Source organism: Metopolophium dirhodum, chromosome 7 (genome assembly GCF_019925205.1).
Source record: "Metopolophium dirhodum isolate CAU chromosome 7, ASM1992520v1, whole genome shotgun sequence".
NCBI lineage: Eukaryota > Metazoa > Arthropoda > Insecta > Hemiptera > Aphididae > Metopolophium > Metopolophium dirhodum.
The window spans coordinates 37677405-37704164 of NC_083566.1; the positions used below are offsets into that span (position 1 = coordinate 37677405).

A 26760-nucleotide genomic window follows, 5' to 3' on the forward strand; every position below is an offset into this window, starting at 1 on the left:
TTAATATTCCAAAATATTAGTTTTTCGTTCTCGAAGTTTGTAATTGATGTCCCATATTGGTGACTTATCGTTGAATACTTCCTTTTCCAATAAATCCATGTATCTGAGATAATAAAATAATATTAAGTATTGTTATTCAATTTTTTGTGCTCACACTAAATTACATAGGAAAATAATTCAAGCAAAATAATTTTGTATGTTCTTCCCACAATATATTTTTTTTGTAACACCAAACTTGCAATTGAATTCTGAATGCTTTCAGAGTATATTTTAAGACATCTTGACCAAAAATCTTAGTAGGTCTGTATCGTAGAGAAATTGAATGAATGCACCTTGGCAAGCAACAATGCAGCAAAAATCTATAAACGAAACATAATATACCATTAATCTGTACACTTGATAAATGATATTATTTTATGTGCATGCAATTTACTGTGTAGTGTGTACCTACCTACGATAATAGTAGTTATAACTTTTCGAGTATTCTTGAGAATTATATTTCAGTAGTTCTTGTGGAATGTTCCACATCCATGTATCAAAATATTTTAGTACAAATTTGGTGACTATAAGTGCATTTTCTAACTCCTGAAACATAATATAATGCAATATTGTTGACTAATATTATGTTATTAGTTTAAAATAATTTTTAAAATATCCATTTTGTAAACAGGTATTGTGTTGTTGTTGACATTATTATTGATATTATAAACTTTGAATAGTCCTAGCTGAAGATTATCCCGAACAACATTTTGTAATGATTATATTATAATGGTATTATAATAACGTTAAACTAATATTATTCATTATTATAATGTTATAATAATATTATTAAGCAAAAAATTTCTGTTTGGGATAAACTATAAACTATAACTATACATTTTATATTACTTCACATATTTGTATTCTGGGTGGAGTAATGAGGCCATGTGTATTACAATGATATTTTTTTAGAGTTAAATTGAACGATTTCTTAGTTTTTTAAATATAATATAAATGTAGACAAGAAATAATTTTGGTGAATACCAAGATTTATTTATTTCAATTACTTATGAGTTATGATACTAGCCACAGTGTCACACTGTTTAGAAAATGTATATCTACTTAAGTTATGTTTGGATGTTTGGTTATGAAGTTTTTCCTTTTTGAAGCATATCTTAGGAACTAATAACTCATTACCATTATAACTATGGTTAACTAGTTCACGGAAATGTTGTGCAAAAACTCATGGTATTGGTTTTAATTTTTTTCTATGGGATGAGCTGTAATTCTTATTACTAATAACAATCACACTTAGAGTTCTGAGTTATTATATACATAATTTAAACAAATTAAATGTTATTGTAAGTATTGGCGGAAGTAAATATAAATATTGTATAAAAGTACATAGAGTATTTACATATTAATAAATTATTAATACACACTAAAAATGATTACATAATAATATTATGGCTCATTCAAAATAAAACAATTTACCATACATTATTGTGTAGGTACCTACATTTTAATATTTAAATATAAATAATAATATAAAGTTTTTGTCACCTAAGCTAAGTTAAAAGGCCATAAATTACCATTACATAAAAACAAAAATATTTTAATACCTTAGTGATGTTTACATAATAATATAATATTGCTATTTTAAATTGTTCTATGTTGTGAAGTAATTTTTTTTATTATTGAGTATTTTGATTACATAAATTAATTCTTGTATAAAGATCTGAAAGATTTGTTTTTACAAGCTTAAGTTTAATTTATTTGATATCAGACGTCCAGACTTACCAAAATATTATTGTCATTAAAGATATGCACACAAAAATTTAACAAGACTTGTTCTATGTTAGTCCTTTCAAATGGTGGAGACCCATAAATTGTATCAATATTAGGGAGTGTAAATGGGTCAATGAGGACACTTTTATGCAATACCTAAGACATAAATAAACACAGTTAGTCATTTAGTTAAAGTGTATTAATTACGAATAACATACATTATAAACTAATTCGAAAATGAATTTTAACAAAATATTTCTCTCTGATTTGGGCTTTTTAGATACATTTTTTAAAGTTAGTTTTGTATTAATGATATCAAATATCAATTTCATTAACACCGTAAATTCCACAGTTGAAGCATCTCTTAAATGTTCTATATGATCAGCTAAACAAAATTGGAAATATAAATTATACACATGATTAAATAAATAATAAATATCTTTATGATTTATATACACAACAGTGAACAAAGTAATAATTAAAATACCTAATGAATATTTATAAATTATAACTTATTTCCCGCATAAATAATTATTAATTATATATATTTTTGTAATATTTTTAATATAGATAATAGATAACCATATTCGTAAAACTATTCTGAGTTATATTATTGACTGCATATGAACTGAGTCCCAATAAAACCTTAGAGTACAAATTGTGTCCTGAGTTGTTTTAAGGTACCTACATACTAATTGATAAACATACATGTTTAATTGTTTAAATAATAACTGAGTCCCATCCAACTTAAAAAAAAAAACATCTTCCGCTTGTTCTTACATGGACTTCGAACTGTAACAAAAAATTCTACAGATATGATTAAAAATGTTTTTTTTTACTTGTTTTGAAAAACTGTGTTACTTAATGTGTGTAATGTAGGTAATATGTCCAATATGTATAATTCAGTTGTCACTATTGATTAAAAATAAATAAAAAAATATATATGTTATAATAAAATTTAATTTTTTAAATTGGTAAAAATGCATGAGTTAAACATTGTATAAATTTAGGTTGTGTTATTTTGTTTGAATGCAATAGCTGCATTTTCTGTGATTTCTTTTTCTTTATTTTACAATGAAGTTTATTTTTTTATCCTGTACTGTAACTAACTGAGCCTGTGCACTTCGTTGCCCTTGAAAAATGACAACCATCTTAAAAATTGTGATTGTTCAAATTCTTTTGGATGTAACTCGCAGCAATAAGTGGAATTCAGCCACCCTGGTAGGCAATTCGACTACGTCGGATCTCGGATATTGTGCGACAGCAAATCAAGTATATATGTATATCTAATATATAAAAATGTCGTGCCACAGTGGTTGTTTTTGAACTCTTTCGAAACGGCTTGACCGCAACTAAATAATGTTCTAATTATTAATAGGTGTATAAATCTCTAATGAAATGGATCATGTATGATAGAGAAAATCGGAATAAACATTTACCAGACTTAATGGAACACTTTCAGTTACCAATTGTTTCCCATGAATTTTTTGAGTGTGCTGTTGATAAAGAACCACTTTTGAAGTTAAATAACAATTATTGTAACTATATAATATTTTAGATTCTGAGCGAAGCGATGAATGTATTGATTTTACAATGATGTGTGTTTTTTTTTTATTTTTTTATTTATTTTAGATTCTGAGCGAAGCGATGAATGTATTGATTCTACAATGATGTGTGTTTTTTTTTTATTTTTTTTTTTATTTTTGTGTCAGTCATCACCTTTTAGGACAGTAAAAGTGCTTGGATTTTCTTTAATAGTAACTTTTCTGATAGGAAAGTGAATCTAGTTGGTACTTTGGGGGGTCAAAAGTAAAAATTTACCAGTAGTTTTCACACGCGACGTGAAAAACAAAAGAAAAATTAAGGAAAAACGGGAATTTTTACGCAAAATCTGTTTTCGAGAAAATCGATTTTGGTTTTTGGTGTAACTCTAAAACAAATGACCTTAGGGACATGAAATTTTGACTGAATGTTTATATTAGCATTTTCTATACACCATAAAATTTACAAAATATTTTGACTCTTTTTGAGCTGTTTACGGCCATTGTCAGTTTTCAATTTTTTTAGTTTTTTTTTCTATAAATATCAATAAAATTTTATCTGTTGAGTAAAAAAGCTTGAAAATTTAATAGAAGGCTCCCAGGTTATTGTTTCAAAGGCAATGAAAAAAATTAAAAATCCTTAGCCACAGTTTTTAATTATAAGCATTTAAAGTTCAAATTTTGACAAAATACGGAAAAATCACGAAAAATAGCAAATTATTTTGATGAGAATTCATAAAAATTTTTCTTTTTAAATCTAAGATTTGAAAATGTAATATAAGATTACTCATAAGTATGTCTACCTTTATCAAAAAAAAAATGTCTAGAAGAAATTTAAATTAAATTTTTATGAGCGTCTGAAATTTATATTTTTACAACATTTGATATTTACTCCATTTCTCATGTAACAATTTTCTTATTTTATTGTAATTAAAAAACAAATGACTGTAGATACTTGAAAATTTCACTGAATGTTTATATTAGCATTTTCTATACACCATAAAATGTAGAAAATATTTTGACTCTTTTTGAGCTGTTTACGGACATTGTCAGTATTCAATTTTTTTAGTTTTTTTTCTATAAATATCAATAAATTTTTATTTGTTGGGTAAAAAAGCGTGAAAATTAAATATAATGCTCCTGATATATCGTTCTAATAGCAGTTGAAAAATATTAAAAATACATAGGCACAATTTTTTTTTATAAGCATTTAAAGTTCAAATTTTGACAACATTTATCAAATTTATAATTTATTAATTATTTTGTAGTTAAAAATTTATAAATTTTTAACTTTTATGGCTAAGGATTGAAAATTTAAAACAAGGCTCCACGTAAATAGGTTATATATAAATTACTTTATTCACAATAATATCATCAAATATACTTGGTAAAATCATAGGCTGACTGACCGTTTTCGCTCAGAATCGTTTTTCTTATACAATGATATTATATCATTGAATTCAAATTTAACACCATTCATTACAGTGACCCACTTGTAACCTACTGTACAGCAGAGCGACATCCACTTATCCACCTTTTTATATTTGATTTTCTTATTTTTTCAAAATATATTATGTTGGTAGGTAAAAAAATATTTAGATGAAGCTTATGCTGTTCATTCAGTCCTTGGTACTGAGTTCGAAGCACCAAATTTTACTTGTTTTTACTACCATCTTAAGCTAACCTAACCTTAGAAGATTTTAGTTTAACATAATCACAAATCAGTGGAAAATTATACCATTAATTATACCACTAAATAGTTACGGTTAACTTATTAACTTATTTACTCGATGATGGTTTGAGTAAAAAATATGACCGGTTTTAAGAAAATATTGAGACTTACTCTCAATACCACCAAGATCAAATATGCGACCATCATCGAGTAAATAAGTTTCACCATAAAAAATATTAAGTGGTATAATTATTGGTATAGTTTTTCACTGATTTTCTCCTTCAATAGCGATGGCGTCGCGCACTTGCAAGTGGATGTACCCGTCTGATCGTAACTTCGACTGATTGAAACGAATGAGATTGAGACGCTCCATTAATATTCAAATTAAAAAAAAATAATAATAAAAATTAAATAAAAACAAAATTAAAATGAAATAAAAATAAAATTAAAATGAAATTAAAATTAAATTAAAATAAAATAAAAATAAAATTTAAATTAAATTAAAATTGAATTAAAATAAAATAAAAATAAAAAAAAAATAATAAAAAAAAAAATCAACAACGGTAACAAAACTAACAACAGCCAGGATATTTATATGGGGGGGGGGGGGGCTAAATCTCACAGAAAAATACAAAAACTACAAATACAATAAATAATATATTAATCTTGATAAAATTCTAAGGTCAACACGGGCCATGGAAGGGGCTATAGCCCTCTTAGCCCCCATGGCTACGCCACTGCTGTTTACTAATGATTCACTCTGTTATCACTCCGTGATATCGAATCTATTTATAAATGTACATTCCCGCGTTGTAATCTGTATTAAACTATTAGCTGTGGCTATCAAAAATAAACCACAAGAAAATAGGTGGACCGGGGTTTTCAAAAATAATTGAGTTACACGGTATTTTACTTAAAAGTCCGGCGAAAAAATGACCGACGAAAATAAGCAAAATGGAATTAAAATCCGGTAAAAATTTATATTTATATTACACACCAAAATATTTATTTTATATTAAAATTAAAATTATTACATCAATTATGACATAAAAGTCCACGAATAAAAGTCGGGGAAAATGTATATCTATATTAGGTACACACTAAATACACAGTAAAAATAAACTAAAATTAAAAAAAAATACATAAATTATGACATTACACACCAAATATTACTTTACTCCATTAAATAAGAAATATATCTTTAGCCTATAACCTTGGGCGTGTCCTAATATTGTTTCTAACTTGAGTTAAAATATTGTTGGATGACGATGTCCTACCAAGTGTGTGATACTGAAAGATAATCAAAGATTAGGTGACCAAACTTAAGAGGACGTCACACCCGCATATGTTTTGTTCCGTCTTACAAATGTACAACATAACAAAAACTGTTTTGCAACTTTTATCTTTCTGTGTTTGTAAGAATGGCTCCAAAATTTCTGAACATAGGGTAGAAAATTATCTATGCAACAGCGTGCCTATATTTTAGATTACATAAATACAATAAAAGTTATTTGCTTCTAAACATTTCATTTTTTTGTTTTTTTCATTTCCTTATAAAAATTGATTGGATAGTGCCATTAAACAAAAACATGCTGTTTCGCAGATTAAGTTATTCTTTACGTGTTGTGAAAATTTGGTAGTTCTACAACAAAATATGTGGTGGGAAAAAAGTTGTAAATAGCAAAATAGTAGTACATAGCAAAATATTTTTTGCTATGTTATACATTTTGTTAGACGGAGACAACACATGCAGGTGTGACGTCCTCTTAATAATTTTTAAATTTGGGACTTTTACTCTCGGACTTATTTTTATCGGACCTTTGTTCGGGGATTCGAGTTACGCTTATAAGTTATAATTCAAATGTTAGGTTAGGTTAGGTTAATTGTTAATATACCTACCTATATTCAAAAAAATATTTTTTTCTAATTTTAACTGAACTCATCTAATGAGCTCGCAATGCTTGTATTTAAAAAAAAATAATTTTGCTCATAATCTTAAAAAAACAACCTAGTAATTAAATCATTATAATTTATATTAATACATTAAAAATATGTTTATTAGGTATATAATTATATCGCAATCAGTACAATTAAAACAATTGTTACTTTAAAACGAGTTACAAAGTATACGTATTATTATTATTACCAATTCATATTCTATACAGTAGCGTATCTAGGATTTTTTCAAGGGGGGGGGGGGGAAATATAACATTTTTAATAGTCATTCAGTATAATAAATGTACATATGTTATATTTATAATATTAGATATATACATTTGTATTATGTACAAAATTTGGTCTCCGTAGAGGAAATATGACCCCCCCCTCCATGTAGACATGCCACTGATACTATATAACGTTTTTAGTGACAAATTGACTTCACGTTATGTTCTTATATACTTACATAGTTGATGATTACAACCAGACCGGGTGCAAATACTATTTATCCATCCAAAATTATCACGTTCAATTCCTGTAAAAGTCCCTCCTTTACACTTACAACCTGGAAACTGAAATGATTAAGTTAAATATTTTAATGGAATATAATAAAATGTAAATATGTTAATTCAGCTATTAATTTATTTAATACCCACACATGTAATCATCATTATTCAAATATGAGAATATAGCAAACAGGGGCGGCTCAAAGGGGGCATAGAATAAAATTAATGATACCGAATGAAAATATTTATAACGGCAGCTGGTAGGCATATAAATGCAGGCGATCACGATATGAGACGACGACCCGAATCCGCCACGTCGTCAGTCGGTGCGATTAGAAATTACCGAATTATAAATAGAACGATCCGCAAAACAATGTAGTTATTTAATATTATTTATAATGTACATTTAAACTAAAAAATAACAGCCTAAATAGTTTAGTTTTTTTATAGTTGCTATAAAAGCATAAATAATTTTTATCATTGCTTGACATATTAATATAATATATATTTTTTTTTCGTTTCGTGACATTTGGTCATTTGGGTGGGGGGGGAATTGCTCCCATGCCCCCCTTGTAACCACGCCTGTTATATATATGTTTAATATACCCTATAAATTGGTGGTAAATAAATATTTATATTATCTATGGGGCGAATTTTGTGATGCATCTTCATAGAAAACTGTGCAACTTGCCATCTTATAATATAAGTATATTATAAGTATAACACCTATCGTACTATTGTAGTATCGTACCTTGCAAGAGGAATACTTGGCTATTAATCTCTGTGTATGCCCCATTTCTCGGTTCTGCAGTCTCTGCCTCTTCGACTTCACATATTCATACAGCAAATCGTTCGATTTCCACTTGTTGTACATTAACAACTCATCGATCGGCGGCGATGGTCTGTTGTGGTCCTGTCGTTGGTTACATAGTATTGGTATAATACTCAACACACCACCCATAGTCGTTGGATCTACGAACACACTACACAATTATTGTATACCTATTAATATGCCTACAAAATCTACTTAGTACTTTACTAAGCGCTGGTAAATCGAGATAGTGTTTAAAGGACGAAGGACGGTGCGACACTATATTATGTTATATTGCACTACTCTACTACGTTAATAGGTAATTTTTATTATAGACTATATAGAGTAGAGATAAACTTTCTCTCTCACACACATTCGCTTTGTGTATGTATCTCTCTCATTTCCTCTCTCGCAAGTGTTCACGCATGTGTAGTGTGTACAGATCGTGTAGTGGCTGTTCTGTACACTACAGTGTTTTCATGGAAAATTGATAAAGGATATCACACCCGACACCCTCCACGCCTTGACTGTTCCTGCCTTGGACCCTCGATTGATTTATGACCCTTGGTAGGAGTGGTGTTTGCTGGGTTGCCTGGTTACGCTGGGCTTGGAACTTATTGACGAGCGAGTGACAACGGATACACATACACATTATATTGTGTAATATTTATCTACAGTCTACACACAACATTCACTTTTCTTAAATAGTTTATAGTACCTACCTATATGTATTGGTAAGCTAAAATAAAACTGAATCATTTTAATGAAAGATTCAAAGATCTATTCAAATTTGCAATATACCTAACCCTAACAATTATATTTTTTTTTAATTCACGATTTTACAAACATGTTTTCATTATTTACACATTTTATTGCAAAATTTATTCACTGATTTTCTAATGATTAAAAATACAGAAAGTGATATTAAATAATAAATAACAACATAGCATATATATTATGAATTATGATAATATACTCATACATAGTGCATCATGCTTTAACCACATTTATTTTACTTACAAATTACAATACCTACTCCGGACAGTTTATTACCGTACATTATAAATAGGTACTATAATAAAGATATAACATTTATTAAAATTATAAATAAGTCAATCGGATGTATATATAAGCTAAATTAATAGGTAATTAATACAAATTAAACAAATTATATTGTACCTAGTTATAAACTAACAACCTATTAAGACACAATGTAAACACTAAATACAATTGTATTCATTTGTTATATAGTCGGTAGATTGTTTTGTACGAGTAAAAAGTCTAGGTAAGTATCTACCTAGGTATATATAGTTGTGTAATGAATTAGTACGTACGTAGGTACGTATAGAACATCACACATTTATTGAGTAAAAAACTAAAAAATACATTTTCAGAGATAGGTACTAATAAGTAATAGGTAGATAACAAAAAAAAAATTGTAATCGGACTCTTTTAGTCTTGTGATACGTTATAGTATATAGTAAATATGTTTACTTATCGGCCAATACTTAATAGTATAAATAGGCGCTAGGTTGACAGGTATAATAATATATTTATATATTATAATATATATTATTAGTTTTGTTTGCAGTGTGTGCTAAACAATAAATACATGCTAATATGCAAACTATATACAATATTTGAATATATAGTTTCAAGTTTCTCCCTACTTTTTACCTTGTACACACAACTAGTGATGTGCCATTAGGAATATTCCCCAAGGAATGTTCCCGGAAACAGGAAATATTCCCCAACCTCTTAGGAAATTTCTTTTAAAAAAAAAAATTATTATTTTTATGTTACTCAGTATTAGAATTTTAGTTTTTTTCAGATTTTTATTTTTTCAACATACACAAATGAAAGTTGGATCGTTTATTTGGTGATCATGTTTATTTTATTATATTGGTTCACTATTATATAGTATTGTCTGTAGTTGTGGTTTATCAAATGTATGTTCGATACCCGTATTTGGAATTCCTAGTTTTCAATCTATTAATATACGTATTATTGTCTTATCTCAAATTGTTGAGTGACGAATATTTATAAAATAGAATATAGGAATTAAATTTTTGTTATACGATCGTTAACTTTACGAAGTACCATATAATATACATTCAAGACTTAGCCGGTTTGGGATAATAAAACACCATAATATTTCAAAATAAAACTCAAGGGGGCCAGTTCGGGGCCACTGACTTTTCTTAGGGGGCCAGGCCCCCTAAGCCCTCCCCCCTTGACGATGTGCCTGCTGCCATGCCTGGGTGGGGGATGGTGGCACTTCTCTCCAGACACCGTGACTTGCCCGAAGAAAAATGCCGCCTTGAACCGAGGTTTGAACCAGCGCCGGTGTGCGCACAAGCATAACTGACGCCTTAGTCCGCTCGGCCACTCCGTCCCCCTGGATCAATACTGAAGCATCGAAAACAGACACGTGTCTGACCTTTGACCACCTTCGATGTGCGATTTTACACAGCTGAATTATTTCTGACCGTGTAACGTAGAAAGGGCCCATCGCAAATTGCTAATAGTATTGAATATTGACAGCATAATATTTTTGTGCGCATTAGTAATTTGTAAACTAAAAAAGGTGGATAAGTGGATGTCGCTCTGCTGTACAGTAGGTTACAAGTGGGTCACTGTAATGGATGGTGTTAAATTTGAATTCAATGATATAATATCATTGTATAAGAAAAACGATTCTGAGCGAAAACGGTCAGTCAGCCTATGATTTTACCAAGTATATTTGATGATATTATTGTGAATAAAGTAATTTATATATAACCTATTTACGTGGAGCCTTGTCTTAAATTTTCAATCCTGGGCCATAAAAGTTAAAAATATATACATTTTTAACTAGAAAATAGATGTCAAAATAATGAACTTTAAATACTTATAAAAAAAAATTGTGCATATGTATTTTTAATATTTTTCAACTGCTATTAGAACGATATATCAGGAGCCTTATATTAAATGTTCACGCTTTTTTACCCAACAAATAAAAATTTATTGATATTTATAGAAAAAAAAACTAAAAAAATTGAAAACTGACAATGTCCGTAAACAGCTCAAAAAGAGTCAAAATATTTTCAACATTTTATGGTGTATAGAAAATGCTAATATAAACATTCAGTGAAATTTTCAAGTATCTACAGTCATTCGTTTTTTAATTACAATAAAATAAGAAAATTGTTACATGAGAAATGGAGTAAATATCAAATGTTGTAAAAATATAAATTTCAGACGCTCATAAAAATTTAATTTAAGTTTCTTCTAGACATTTTTTTTTTGATAAAGGTAGACAAACTTATGAGTAATCTTATATTACATTTTAAAATCTTAGATTTAAAAAGAAAAATTTTTATGAATTCTCATCAAAATAATTTGCTATTTTTCGTGATTTTTCCGTATTTTGTCAAAATTTGAACTTTATATGCTTATAAATAAAAACTGTGACTAAGGATTTTTAATTTTTTTCATCTGCCTTTGAAACAATAACCTAGGAGCCTTCTATTAAATTTTCAAGCTTTTTTACTCAACAGATAAAATTTTATTGATATTTATAGAAAAAAAAACTAAAAAAATTGAAAACTGACAATGGCCGTAAACAGCTCAAAAAGAGTCAAAATATTTTGTAAATTTTACGGTTAACTACTGGGAAATTTTTACTTTTGACCCCCCAAAGTACCAACTAGATTCACTTTCCTATCAGAAAAGTTACTATTGAAGAAAATCCAAGCACTTTTACTGTCCTAAAAGGTGATGATAGACACAAAAATAAAAAAAAATAAAAATAAAACACACATCATTGTAAAATCAATACATTCATCGTTTCGCTCAGAATCTAAAATTTTACATTTTAAGATAAATTAATAAAGAAAATAATTATAATGCATTAGTATTTAATAGGTACTATATTATATTCGTATGGAAATAGTATGTATACCAGTACCAAATTGTATGTATCTATATCTTTAGTATACCAGTATCATCTGACATCTACCCTGTGGTTACCAGGACTTATTTTCGACTATACTGTTTGTTTTTAGAATAATAAAAAAGTAGATAATATTTTGTCTTTGAAAGCAGACGAGCCTCGACGACGGTCGACGGCAACAATAGGTAATAATAATAAATTGTTATTGTATTCAAAATTGTTATTTTTGATATCATTTTGGCCATTTGTTGATTGTTCAAAATTAATTAAACTAGATACCTACATTGAGATGTGTGCCGTATTGGAGGTAAAAAAAGAAAAATATGAACAGTTTTGTTTTAAAATGTCTTAAAATTACGACATTTTTCAAAAAACGTTTATGTTCTTATTTTAAAAATACTAAATGGGTGAAAATATAATACCTAATTAGTATTTACATTCATTAAGTATTTCTAGTAATTTTAAAATTAAAGAATATATTTTTATTAGTTCAATTAATTACATAGTTAATAAAATTAAATGTAGTTACTTACTTATTTAATATTGATAATATTTATGCATATTTTAAATTTTAAATCAGGTATTCTGGTTATTTATAGGCTATAAAGAATAATATGATACAAGTAGTATTGTAGAAAAATAAGTAGACAGGTATATATATTTTTAAAGTATTAAATCTATGTAATAATTTATTAAACTTATCTAAGTAATATTTCAATATTAATATTTTACGGAATTAAGTGATGGGCGCAACCGACTAGGTTTGACTATCGATAGTTTGAACAACTACCGAGTGATTTTTCAATTGAATAGATAATATTATTAATCAATTCCTCGATAGTTTTCATTCGTTAGACTAGTTTTGACTATCGATTGTCTATCGATTGTTTGAAAAACTACCGAGTGATTTTTTGATTAACCCATCGAATGAATTAATTATTGATAATATTTGATAATTGATAAATAATAATTGATAAGCGCTAACTGTGTGCAATCTGGTTCAAAATTTCACATGCTCGTCGTTTCGAGCGATAATAAAAAAAAATGTCGATAGTTTGATTAATTTTCAATTGTTCGATAGTTTTTTGATAGTTCAATAGTTCGATAGTTTTTCTTAATGGTCGATTATTATTGGTCGTGCATTTTAAACCAAAATTATTCGATAGTTTTATAAAACAATCAAATAATTAGATGATTAGATTTGGTTGTGCCCATCACTCCGAAATATCATAGACTAAGTTCTTAACTTGGAACAGTCATAGTAGAGGTAATAAAAAAAGTTCGTCCCTAGTTAATCAAAATACCTACGTAATATTACCATAAAGAGCTTCGCCATATACTACCACAAACCAACATACTAGTTACATAAATTATCTACATAACTTATTATACTTAGGTACTTTTTTAAAGTTTCAAGCATAAATGTGGTACAGTAGAGTGACACCCACTTGCCCACCTTTTTTTAGTTTTTACATATGCATACATTTTTTCTATTTTTTAACGCTAAAATTTAATTTTAGGTATTTTAATAACATAATATATAATTTTTATAATTAAGTTACCTAGAATATAACCGTAAAAACATATAAATAGACTATAGCCTGAGTGATTCTTATTCGCGAAAAACCGGTTTTGCAATGTTATACATTTCTAAGACGGAGACGAAACGTCATGCGTCCTCAATAATATTGATCAATACGCTCAGTAGATCACGTTTCACTCAGTTAGTTCAAAAATTGGAGTGAATCGACCTATTATAAAACTTGATGGTAAGAACATTATCTGTGTTTTTATGTAGGTTTTTTTACGATAATTTTGTTTTTAAGTGAGTTATGAGAAATTTTAAGTTACGCTATATTATATACGCATGACTTATTGAAAAATTGAACTATCGTAAAAAACCCACATATAAACACAGATAATGTAAATACTTACCATCAAGTTTCATAATAATATGTAAATTCACTCTAATTTTTAAAATAACGAAGCTAAACGTGTTCTCTTGAGCGTAAATTTGCTATGTTACGTACTTGTAAGACGAAAACAACAAATGGCCGTGCAGCCTCAGCGTTCAAAATAGTTTTCAAAATAACGAAATTATTTTAGTAGGTACCTATAGTAGGTAATATATTATTAATTATAAAATAAAAATGTTCTTAATTGTATATACTTTTAATATTCGAATAATAATTAAGAACAACATGTCAATATGATGTATGATTCATTGATACTATTATGAAATCACAGATTTCCATAACACAGAAGTCTGTCGCCGCCACGCAAACACGAAGAAAATTGGGTCCTTGAATGGTTTAGATCCACAATATTGGACGCGGTAGGCCCAACCCGGGGAGGTGCTCAAACAGGGATTTCGAGATTTACGATGGAAATTTTTGTTTATAAATGGTTGCTATTGACTATAGGAGAAATAATTAGTATAAATAAGTATTTATATATTGTTGATTGCCATTGGTTATTTGGGCAGACCGGGTACAGGCATGTATCAAATCGAATTTTCGCACATTGCCTACTAAGATGGCTGAGTTTAACTTACTGCAGCAAGTTACACCCAAAAGGAGTTGAACAATCACAAATTTTCGAATATTGGTAATTTTTTACAGGCAACGGACGGATTGAAAACGCAGTGTAGGTACGTCGGTGAAATGGTGTGTGGTGTGGTGGGGGGGGGGGGGGGGAGAATGAAGGTGCCGATGGTCGGGCTACCCGGGCAGAGTCTGCAACAGACCCGTTCCGGGGAATGTTGGTGAGGGAGAATGCGCGCGCGCCACCTAACAGGTGTTTTTTGAACAAACATGAACGGAGGCGTCGGAGGCTGCTGACACAATGTTACGTATTTACACGCATTGTACACGGCACGTTTCCAGCTGAGCCTAGCGAGTTGCGAGTTTACGAGTGCAAGTGAGTGGCTAGGCTTTAATATTAAGTTTTTCTTTTCCGATCCATCGTCCATTCTGTATTTCTTATTCATGGTCGCGGTCGGTACTCTGGATATTTCGTTCGCGTGTTCGGTCTCCTTAGTTCTTATCATACCGTTCGTTATCTATTTACGTGCCGCGACATCGCTTGTTGCTACTTACTAAGTACCATTGTTATATTTGTTCGGTGCGGTGGTGTCGTGTTTGCGTATCAACCTGTGCAACGGAAAGTTACAATCAAAACTATTTAAAACCGCATCAAAGGATTGTTGCCTGTTGGTCGTTACGTAACTACCGGAAGATGGACGATATCACCGATGAGATTTTAAAGTTCAGACAGCCTGATACGCCGGTGGTGATGACTGTCCCTAGAATGGATAAGCTCATTAAGATCTCAAGTCAGATGCCGTGTCGGGTACGATAGTTATTATTATGTGTATTTTTATTATTTGCTGTAGGCTTATCAATAATCTAGTGTGTTGAGTCCGTGTACCTATAAGTAGGCCTAATGTTTATGAATTTATATCACATTGACTATATTATAAATTCTTAATGGTCGGTGTACCTATTGATTTTATGCAAACACATTTCCAGCATTTATATTAAACATAAATTTCTATATTTATTTGTTTAACTATTAACAATTAACAGTCAGTGTCCTTTGAATATAAAATAGTCAATAGCCGCAATAGGTAAATACATTTTTGATTTAATAAGAATAGGTACCTAGTAGACGTAATAGTAGTAATAATGTTAAATAAAATACAAAATAATTAAGTAATTTAATCAAAAAGAAAAATTATTAAACAACAAATGTTGGATCGTCATTGATGATATACATTGGCTCGCATTGATTCGTTATTTATGTAACTCCTTTTAAATTTGAGAATTTGAAAGACTATAGGTGTAAAATATTGTAGAAGTTTAAAGCTTATTGGATAATAGAGCGAAGAGTCTAAAAAACAGATCACTTGGACAAGTTATGACTAACACCTGTCTGTGATCAACTGAAGAGTCTATGACAGGAATATTTATGACTGGAGTGTAATCATAAGGGGGATATTGAATGCCTAAAATAAAACTTGCTACCCTAAGAATTGGCGTTGGACTTTTTCAAGGTGATTAGAACCATTTACAGTATTTCTCAAGTTCCAAATTAGTGAGCCGTACCCTAAAATGGGTCTCACTAGGGCACAGTACATCATATTTAGAGTGTTGTTTAAGGTTAATCTCATAAAAAAAATCGAAGAATTTTCAACATCTTACAACATATCATATTGATATGATAGCTGTGATCCATTGAATTGTTAAATTTAGAACCGGAGATCTATGACATAATTATTTACTCGCAGAAGTATGGTGCCAATCAGATTATAGGAATCAATATAAACTGATTATATTCACTTGTATATTCACTAAACATACATGTTTAGCCCAACATAACATTCTATTTTAAATAGTTATCTATTTTCTTCATACACTAAAAGTGTCTGTGTATGTTAAATGCTTAAATTAATTACTGCATATTAATGAGTAATAGAGCTACTTGTAATATTTTAAAATTTGTTTCTAGATTTTAAGTTGTGTTTGCGATAGATGGATTTGTAATGAGAAGATTGATGCACAATCAATGATTTCTATTTGTGACAGATCTCTTTGTAACCATAAACTATGTAAGTATATCTATATCATAATATTATATAATCATAGTCAGAAAATTTTGTTTGTTTTTTATTGTACCTTTTTATTATTACTCTGTTGTATATGTATATTAGGTATGGACAAATTAAGTGAAACATAATGAATTCATTTTTAAACTGAAAAAAAAAATATAATTAACTATACTAACCTCATGGAATACTTGAAATGGCTATAATTTATGGTACTGTCATATTCAGATACTTGTCAGCTACCTAAAGATAAATTAACAAGAAAATCTATCAAAAGAAAATATCAATTCAATATTCTGGTCATACAACTTATAACAAACAATTATTAATATTTTTTTTAACTATTTTTTAACTATTTATGATTTAATATCCAAGAAACTGCACTAATCACCGATTTAAAAAATATAAGGATAGAGCCCATTGTATAATGATATTTTCAAAACTATTAAAAATAGTTTATTTGTCTTTTGTTTAAAATGAACGCTTACTACCATTTTGGTAATTGAGAATGAATAATAACAATAATAACAATAATCGTAATATTACCAATTGAAAATTATGAAAATGTATGATTTCCTTTTATGCCCAGAACCTTTATTAATATTTATATAAATATATACAAACAATATTAAATTATGTTTTGTATAATTAATATTTTATTAGATGATCATGTATCACATTTGGTAAATGCTCCAGAAAAAATGTTAAACCATTTGACGATGTTAGTAATTGATTTTGAAAATATAAATGATGAAATAGAACGTCTGTCAAAGTTGCCTGCTGATGGTAAAACAAATCCTTTATTGAAACGATCTAGACAATATAAAGGTCTCATATATCATGTAAGTTAATTTTTTAGTCAAGGTTCAACATTTGAAGAGCTTACTAGTTTGATATGTCATTATAAATTGAAGTAATGGATCAGGGTACTTGTCTATGGACAACAATTTATAGATGATGCATCAATAAAAGTGACGATTTATTATTATAATTTGTTAAATTAATATTATCAGGTGTCATATTTGGATATCAGAATAATTACAATATACAACAATTGTTTTTTTATCACATTAAAGGTACATATAAATAAAATATCTAAATCAAATGTTTAATACTTAACTTTATTTTTTCCAATAAGTCTATGCCACATAATTGTAGCATACAATATAGGATATTTAAATGTTTTTTTAACAATGTTGCATAGTGCTACAAATGACAGGTTAAATTTGCTTGTTGATAAAATAATATTATCAACAATTAAAACTAACAACAGTCATAAATATTAAATAAAAAAAATTGTCTTTAATTTTATTTAAAAAAATTAAACTTGTTTGATTGTTCTGTAGTTCCCCAATGATTGTACTGTATTCAACATCTATGAATCATTATACATAAAATACCTACCCTTATCTATTACTTTAATTTACAATGACATATTAAATTACTAAGTCCTTCAAATGTTGAACCTTGACTGTAAGTTTTACCATTCAAGTTTTGTTTATTTATTATTATGTAATTTGTAATTTATTGTCTTTATTTTTGGTTTAGGAAATAAAATATTTTAGAAATCTTGATTCTTCAATTGATGTTTTAGCCGATATACCACCATTCGAGTCTCCAGCTATAGAAGATATTTTTATGCACTTTTGTTTGTATGAGTATTCACATAATACCGTTGTAAGTCTTCAATAAAATTAAACAAAATAAAATAATAGTTTATTATTGGCCACAATCGACAAATTAAAAAAAAAAGTTCACTAAAACATACTTGCGTTGATCCTTGATTATAATCTCTAACAACCCTGAGATTAAGAACTCCGTGGTTTACCGACTGAGCTAGCTGATCAGTGAAACTCTCATTTCTTATATATTATTGCTTAACTAAGTATACTATGTTGCTTCATAATCTATTATTTATAGTCTACTATAACTTACTGATTAAGGACTTAATTATACATTTTGTTGTATACTGGATAAATATTATTTTAACCTAGTTTTTAATTCTTATGTATTGCAACATGTAGCAACATAAATGTACTCTAATTTAATGTTCACAATCAGTGTCGGCCTGGTCATGGCCGAGGCCCTTCCGTTGTTGGCACAAATTTTCTTTACAGGACCCAAGGCTGTTTATTAAGGGGCCCCTTAAAACAATTAATCCATGGTCCTTTGGTATACCAGGCCGACTCTGTATACAATATAATATATGTATATATTAATAACTATTATTATATAATATTCTAGTCCAATTGAAGAATACACTGTCAACATCAATATCAATATTCTTATATTTACATAATTTGGACGTTTTATAAAAAATATAATGTCATAAACTCATAATTTAAATTTAATATAATATTATAAACACTGTTCTTTTATGTATAATATTACATCACCTATATGAAAATACGATGAATTAATTTTAGCAACATAGTTTAATTTAAAAATAGTTAATTGTATTATATTTAAATTTTGAACGTATTTTTTTTTTAATTTAAAATTTATTAAATTACCTATATTAAAAATAAATAATTATATGTTTTAGGAATTACAAATGGCATTAAATATCTCCAGACAAATTTTAGATCATTTTAATCATTGGATATGGGTTACTCCCGAGGAGCTTCCATTTCTCAATAAATTAAAATTCAGTAACAGTTATAAATTTTATTACCAAAGGTATTTAATACATTTATTATTTTCTACACACAATATTGTACCTATATAAATTATAAATTAATGAATCAATTGATATTTTTTAGGTACCAAAAGCATTGTCTTACTTCCTTTTCCAATCATTCTAAAATAAAACCAAGTTATTCAAGCAGTATAGTATTTGGCCAGGATATATTAAAATATACCCTAAAAGTATTTAGACAATCTCTCACAAATTGGTGTATTAATAAATCACAAAATTGTACCTTCAGTAAAAAACGTTTATTCATGAATAAAATTCCAAAGTTATTATACTTCCAAATATATTTTATTTCCATAAACACACTATAATAATACTATAGTAATAAAAATTATATTTTTGATATAGATTTTTGGATTTATTAGAACAAGAAGTGTATGAAATTGATTCGCCTATATGGGATCCAAATTTTACAAATACTCCAGCTACAAAAAAAATTTTAGGTATGTCATTTATTTTAGTTACATATTATATTAATAACACATGTTAATTTTAATCAAATTTATATCTTAGATAGATTAAACTTAAAAATACATGAATTGACCCAAAATCAATTTATTGCACCTAGAATGACTTCCAATATACCTGAAAGAATAAACAACAATTGTTCAAATGGGTAAGTATTCTTCATTTCTATTACTAAGTATATTTTTTATTGCTAGTCTAGTAATTAATAAATTATTAATAATATATTAGTAATTTAGTAGGCTGACTTAATTGTTGACAAACAGGGCCGTAGACACGGTGTTTGTAGGGGTGGAGGGGGGTTTCTCCATCTTACAGATCACGTTTAGATTTGTTACTTTATAAATTAGAGTGAATCAACCTACTACAAAACGTGATGATAAGAACATTATCTGTGTTTGTGTGTGGTTTTTGTTACAATGATTCAGATCTAAAGTGATATAAGAAGGAAACTGATTTAAATGCTCTAAAAAACAAGAAAAATGCCTTAAAATAATGTGACTATTGCCAATGTATTTTTAATATTTTTCAACTGCTATTAGAACGATATATCAGGAGCCTTATATTAAATTTTCACGCTTTTTTAACCAACAAATAAAATTTTATTGATATTTATAGAAAAAAAAAATAAAAAAATTGAAAACTGTCAATGTCCGTAACAGCTCAAAAAGAGTCAAATTATTTTCAAAATGTTATCGTGTATAGAAATGCTAATATAAACATTCAGTCAAAATGTCATGTCCCTACGGTCATTTGTTTTAGAGTTACACCAAAAACCAAAATCGATTTTCTCGAAAACAGATTTTGCGTAAAAATTCCCGTTTTTCCTTAATTTTTCTTTTGTTTTTCACGTTGCTTGTGAAAACTACTGGGAAATTTTTACTTTTGACCCCTCAGAGTACCAACTAGATTCACTTTCCTATCAGAAAAGTTACTGTTGAAGAAAATCCAAGCACTTTTACTGTCCTAAAAGGTGATGACAGACACAAAAAAAAAAAATAAAAAAAATACACATCATTGTAAATCAATACATTCATCGTTCCACTCAGAATCTAAAATAGAAGTAGACAAGGCAAAATAAATAATATTTATTTGTATTCTTTTAGAATGTATTTTAACTAAATTTTTATAAAATTTTATCCAATCTCATATAAAAAGGACTTAAAAATTTATAAATACACTAAAAATGTCAAAAAATGGTCTAAAAAGTACCTAGGTCTTAAATAAGTAATTTATAATTTATATAAAATATTATACCAAAAAATCATTTGTTCTAAATCAAACAATGTGGTTATAAATTTGGAAAATGTTTATTAATATTTTAAAATATGTTGGTATGAATATTATGAGTTATGACTAACACTTGTGTACAAGGGCTGCTCCAAGGACCCCCCCCCTCCCAAGGCTTTTAAAGATGTTTAATTTCTTATATTAGATTAATGAATTAGATATCCAACAATTTTAATTTGCCTGAAAAAAACATATTATGATATTAATATGTGATGTGTATCATGTAGGCACGTATTGCCAAACCCTAGACCATGGAATAATAAGTAATTTGTGGAAAATACCCTTAGTATTAAACAAAAAACTAAAAAATGCCCCTCCCCCTTGGTAAATCTCTGAAGCCGCTTATGTAAGTGCATAATATATTATATTTGAAAATTTAATGTATGTTTTGTTAGGTTAGGTTAGGTTACGCTGATTATTTTATTTATTTTATTAAATATAAGTTTTAATTTATCTAGATATAAATTATGAATTTAAATAAAAATTGATTTTGATAAATGATTTTAGAGTTACATTAAAAATACCAGATGTTAAACATAATGATATGTGTAAAAACTATGGAACAACAGATACAATGCTTGATACGTTTGAAGATATTGATGTTGGTGCTAACACATCTTTAAAGGTAAATATACTTAACAAAATCATTTTTAAGATAAAATTAAAAATAAAAATACGATTACCGTTGTAGTAGTTGGAGATATTTTGGCTTATGATCTAAACGAGAATAGTTTGGTATAGCATTTAATGAAGTCCAAGACTTTCATGAGTCATGAATTATGTGTATGTTCATTATAAATAATGTTAACAATGTATTTTGTGTTTATAATATTATGATATCACTGTTTTAAGCCAACTTTTGATTGGGGAGGTAAGTGGGGTGATATTATGAAAAATAGTACCAGGAACAAAAGTACACGAAAAAAAGTACCAAATAAATTATTAAATATTTTATTATGTTTATCTACGTTAAATAAAATAATATGTATAAAAATTATAAGCTACTAAATTACTATTATTAATTTATAAAAAAAAATAGTTAAAAAATATTTTAAACTACTAAAAATTTATTTAAATGATGCTATAAAAATATAATTTTAAACTAGGTACAACTGAAAAATTAAAGAAAACTAAATTAAAATTAATCAAATGATCTATTTCTAATATTATCTCGTGAACATTCCACATATTGGGTAGAAAAAGAGGTGGTACCTATAATGTGTTGTTATCTTATATTACGTCCAGTTGGCCTATAAGTACCTATAATAATTAAAATTTAGTTAGATATAAATTTTAAATTATAAATTATATATGATGCCTATGCTGTTATTATACAAGAATCACTAACAAGGCCTAAGTTTATATTTTCTGTTATATTCAATGAAAAAAAAGCACATTTTAAATAGTACATTCAAATTAAATAGTACGCATTTACCTTCAACTATTAATTTTTTGAGATTATTTTCAACACCTGGACCATTTCCTCTTCTTTGATTTCTAATCAATCTTGTAATCATATCATTCATATCTTCCTATGACATATTCATGTAGGTACATCTTTTGGTAAATTGTATACAGCTTCAGAAAATATTTGGATTAGTGTATATTCGTATACTTTTAATTCTTCTTTTATTTCATAAACAATTTTTGTTGTTTTAGTTGAGAATAAATTAGATAAATATACATGTTTGTTTGTAATTTTCGGATCGTTGTACTCAAAAGTAGTAGTTAAAATATCAGGACATTTAATAGTGAACTATACTTTGAACATTTCTAACGAATATAAAATCCCAGCCATAATAATAGTCCCAACCAATAGTTTTGACAATTTAACTTGCTTATTTTACTTTTTACTTTTTCTGGGGTTCTTTTTGTCCACATACCGAGTGGGGAGCCTTGAGTAAATGAACCCATCATAAATATATAACCCTCCAAGAAAAATCCTTAATACCTTACTGGGTGATAGGGAGGGAGCTGTCAATAAGATTCAACATATTATTCTCAATAAATAGTTCTCATATTAATAGTGTTGTTTTATAAATTATAATATGTTAATATATGACAAAGTGATTTGGCATGCATGACAAATTGGTGCCCAATGTGAGGCTTAGACCTCTACAGTGACGCCAGGAACAACCAGGCACAAATATTTAGCCGGTCATTCATTTTATTTAATGTAGCTGGAATACAAAATACATATTATTGAAAATAAAGTGTACAATAAAAATTATATTATTTTTCATATTTGCTTAACATTACATTATTATGTTATTTTATTATTATAATAACTCTGATTTCGACTATATAAAGCCATACAAGTGATTCAATCATCTGGTTCACAGACATTCTAATAAAAGGTAAATTTAATTTTACAGAACTGAAGTAGGTATATGATTTGGTTTATGTTTTTATTTTTTGATTCCAATAAACAGTTGATTCTGTAAACGAGACACCAGAGATCACATTAAGTATACTTACGGTATTAATATTTTTATCTAACTATATATTTAGTTCATTAGCTTAGTGTTTATAATTATGGTACTTTACTTCAAAACTTACAAGTTAATAATAACAAGAAGTAATGTACTTAATTATAAATTATATTCATACCAAGCTATCTCCAAGTTTAGGTTAAAAAATTCATATTTTTTCAACATTTCCTACATTAGTTATTAAGTCTTAGTAAGTATTTAATATTTGACTAACTATTAAAAATAAAATGTAATTACTATTTTTATATTAATTAGGGGTTTATAACAAACCATAAAAAACGTCAAACTCAAGCAAAAGACAAACAATTAGGAATAGAAATGATAGTATTTGATAGTTTGTCAAATATTACAAAATGTGTGTTATGCCGAAAAGAGCTAAGAAATATGTACCAAACTCGATTGCCAAGACTTCCAGATATATACATTGCAAGATTGCAAACAGATGAGTAAGTATATTTTTAGTCCTTGCCTCTATTATAATTAATTATTGAATCTTATTACTTAGAATATTCCTTAGAAAAAATGCACAGTATGTAATTTAATTGTTATAACTTTTTAGTATGTGGATGTATTTACCGATTAAATTTATTATTTTATTTTGTTTTATACTTATATTTATATCAACTAACTAGGTCTTATAGAAATTGTATACATTTCTTATTTACTGTAAAATATAGCAATCATACATCTAGAATTTAAATTTGCTTATTTTTTAATATTTCATAGGTTCCCAATCAAAAAAAAAAAATAAGTGAGTATGAAATATGTCTAATGCATATGTTATATACTCGATCTTTTTATTATTTACTTACAACGTTAGTCAAAATTACTCGTCATAATATTTGATTAGATATTCTATGGTTTGAATGTAATAAATTATTAGGCCTAGGTATAAAACACAATAAATAATTATTTTTAAAGTAATATGGCATTCATATGATTTGTTTTTGAACTTACATCATTCTTTCAAACTAAATCTGCCAAGTCTTATATTCATATTTATATATATAATTTTTTGTAATTAGACAAATACAAACATTGGCTATGTTGGAAGAAGGTATTCCTATTGGTGGTATATATTTCCGGACTTTCAACTCTCAAGGATTCAGTGAAATAGTATTATGTATGTTTAAAGTTGATTTACATGTAAATGGATATGAGTCGCGTCTAATGAATTATTTAAAGGATCTTCATATTAAACAAAATATATGGGATTTATTAGTGTATGTTGATAAAGAAAAATTTGGTAAGGCTTGTTAAGTATAATATTTAATAATCATGATTTAATAATTACATTTTATTTTTAGCATTTTTTAAAAATCACAATTTTAGTACAGAAGTGAAAATTTCAAAGAAAAAATATAATAAGTTTATAGTTCACTATGAAGATTCCAAGTTGATGCATTGCAATCTAAAGAAGTGAATAATAACTTACATTTTCTAAATTATAATAATATTATATAGAAATTGGAACAAAAATCCAATGGATAAAATACATGACTGTATCCAGAGAAGTGTATTTAGAATTCCTAATTGTCCTTTCCCTTGTATTCCAACAAAAGTATATTTATGATTAATATAGTCATGATATAATATGTAGATTTAATAGTGATAAAAATGTTTTATTATTCATTTTTAAAAATATTATTTTTATGTTTTTTAGTTACAAATTAGATAATAGTAGAGTATAGTATAGTAGGTATAGTAAAATAGAGAAGTATAGTATACGGTATAGTATATATTATAGGCAAATCAACATTTCATTTTATAAAATTTTTTTTCATCAGTATTAAAAATTGGTTGAATTTGGTCACGTAATTTTGTTGAAAATAATTGTTGACAGTTGTAAATAAAAATCAAAAGCAGACAACATTTGTCAAAATCTCTTCTTCCACTAGAAGAGGCTCATAACAAACTATATATATTCAATCGTTTTTAAATTTGGTATCATAGGAATAATTTAGAACCTTGTGATGTTGAGTGGAATCAGATATTACTTATTTTCCTTGTTTTTCTTTGAATGCATCTCAAAACGATATTTTTAGATTAATATTACTATTGTACCTATTCAATATTTGAAAAATTATGTTTTTTGTGGTAAATTATAAATTAAATCCATAATTATACATTAGATTATGATTAAAATTAAATTAAATGTTTTTATTGTAAGAAGAAGTTAATAATTTTTAAAACCATGTAACTTATTTATTCCTATATCCTATAGGCTATAAACTTTATTTTTGTATTTAAGGCGATTTAAAGGTTTTAAATTTAAAATATCCCTTGTTCTACTGTTAATTAATACTTGTCACTTTGATGTTGATGTGTAACTTAACTTTTGTAACTATAGTTCGTAACCAAATAATACCAGTAAAACTATATTTTGGATAACTGATTAAAAAAAAAAATATCATTACAATGGTTTTACAAAATATATAAGCTTAATACATATTTTTATTTTCTAAGTGATTTGTTCTCTAAATTCTTATATTATAAGCTAAGATAATTATATTGTATATTGTAATGTTTCAAATTATTTGGTGTTATAATAAATTATTAATATATATAATTATGGTACACTATTATGTATTAACTAATAATGTAATAAGAATGATGAAAGATTTTTAATTACTTCACATGCATTTATTGTTTATGAGTTAAATCCTCATAATATACTACCTAAGTTAATTGTGTAATTTTTGTATTTCTGTATTTCAAATATTGTTTTTAATAAAAATAGTAAGTTGATACATATGCATAAGTTTTTAAATTAATGAATATTATATTATTTGTCCTCTTAATGGTTTTTAAATATTTCAATTTTAAAGCAAGTTATCTTCTTCTTCTTCTTCTTCTTCTTCTTCTTCATGTAAGTCACTTAAAGACCTGCATCTATTCTATTTGTATGCCTCCATAAAATAATATAAATATCAACTATGGATTTTTTCTAGGCCAATAACTATAAGTATGTAATTAACGTGAATTTGTGACCTATTTTGAAAATACATAATAGCTCTATTTTTATAATATAATATAGGAAAAT

The 26760-nt window shown here is 27.3% G+C and overlaps 2 protein-coding genes across 3 annotated transcripts; one reads left to right on the plus strand and one right to left on the minus strand.

Moving 5' to 3' along the window:
- LOC132949196 (histone acetyltransferase KAT2A-like) lies at window positions 1-8385 on the minus strand. Its single transcript, XM_061019962.1, has 7 exons — window positions 8176-8385; window positions 7385-7490; window positions 1986-2152; window positions 1780-1923; window positions 452-585; window positions 165-359; window positions 1-103 (listed from the first exon to the last, which is right to left on the minus strand). Exons 1-7 carry the CDS (start codon window positions 8383-8385, stop codon window positions 1-3), a joined length of 1059 nt encoding a protein of 352 aa, XP_060875945.1.
- Window positions 8386-14997: 6612 nt separating this feature from the next.
- LOC132949032 (histone acetyltransferase KAT2A-like) lies at window positions 14998-26074 on the plus strand. 2 transcript variants are annotated; one of them, XM_061019783.1, is made up of 12 exons: window positions 14998-15520; window positions 16679-16778; window positions 17439-17617; window positions 18324-18452; window positions 19321-19454; window positions 19538-19735; window positions 19819-19913; window positions 19984-20086; window positions 21733-21850; window positions 23973-24163; window positions 24743-24963; window positions 25025-26074. In XM_061019783.1, exons 1-12 carry the CDS (start codon window positions 15407-15409, stop codon window positions 25138-25140), a joined length of 1698 nt encoding a protein of 565 aa, XP_060875766.1. In that variant the 5' UTR covers window positions 14998-15406; the 3' UTR covers window positions 25141-26074. The 2 variants fall into 2 exon arrangements, with proteins under 2 accessions (XP_060875766.1, XP_060875767.1); XM_061019784.1 differs by lacking the exon at window positions 14998-15520 and adding an exon at window positions 15775-15797.
- The last annotated feature ends 686 nt before the right edge of the window (window positions 26075-26760 follow it).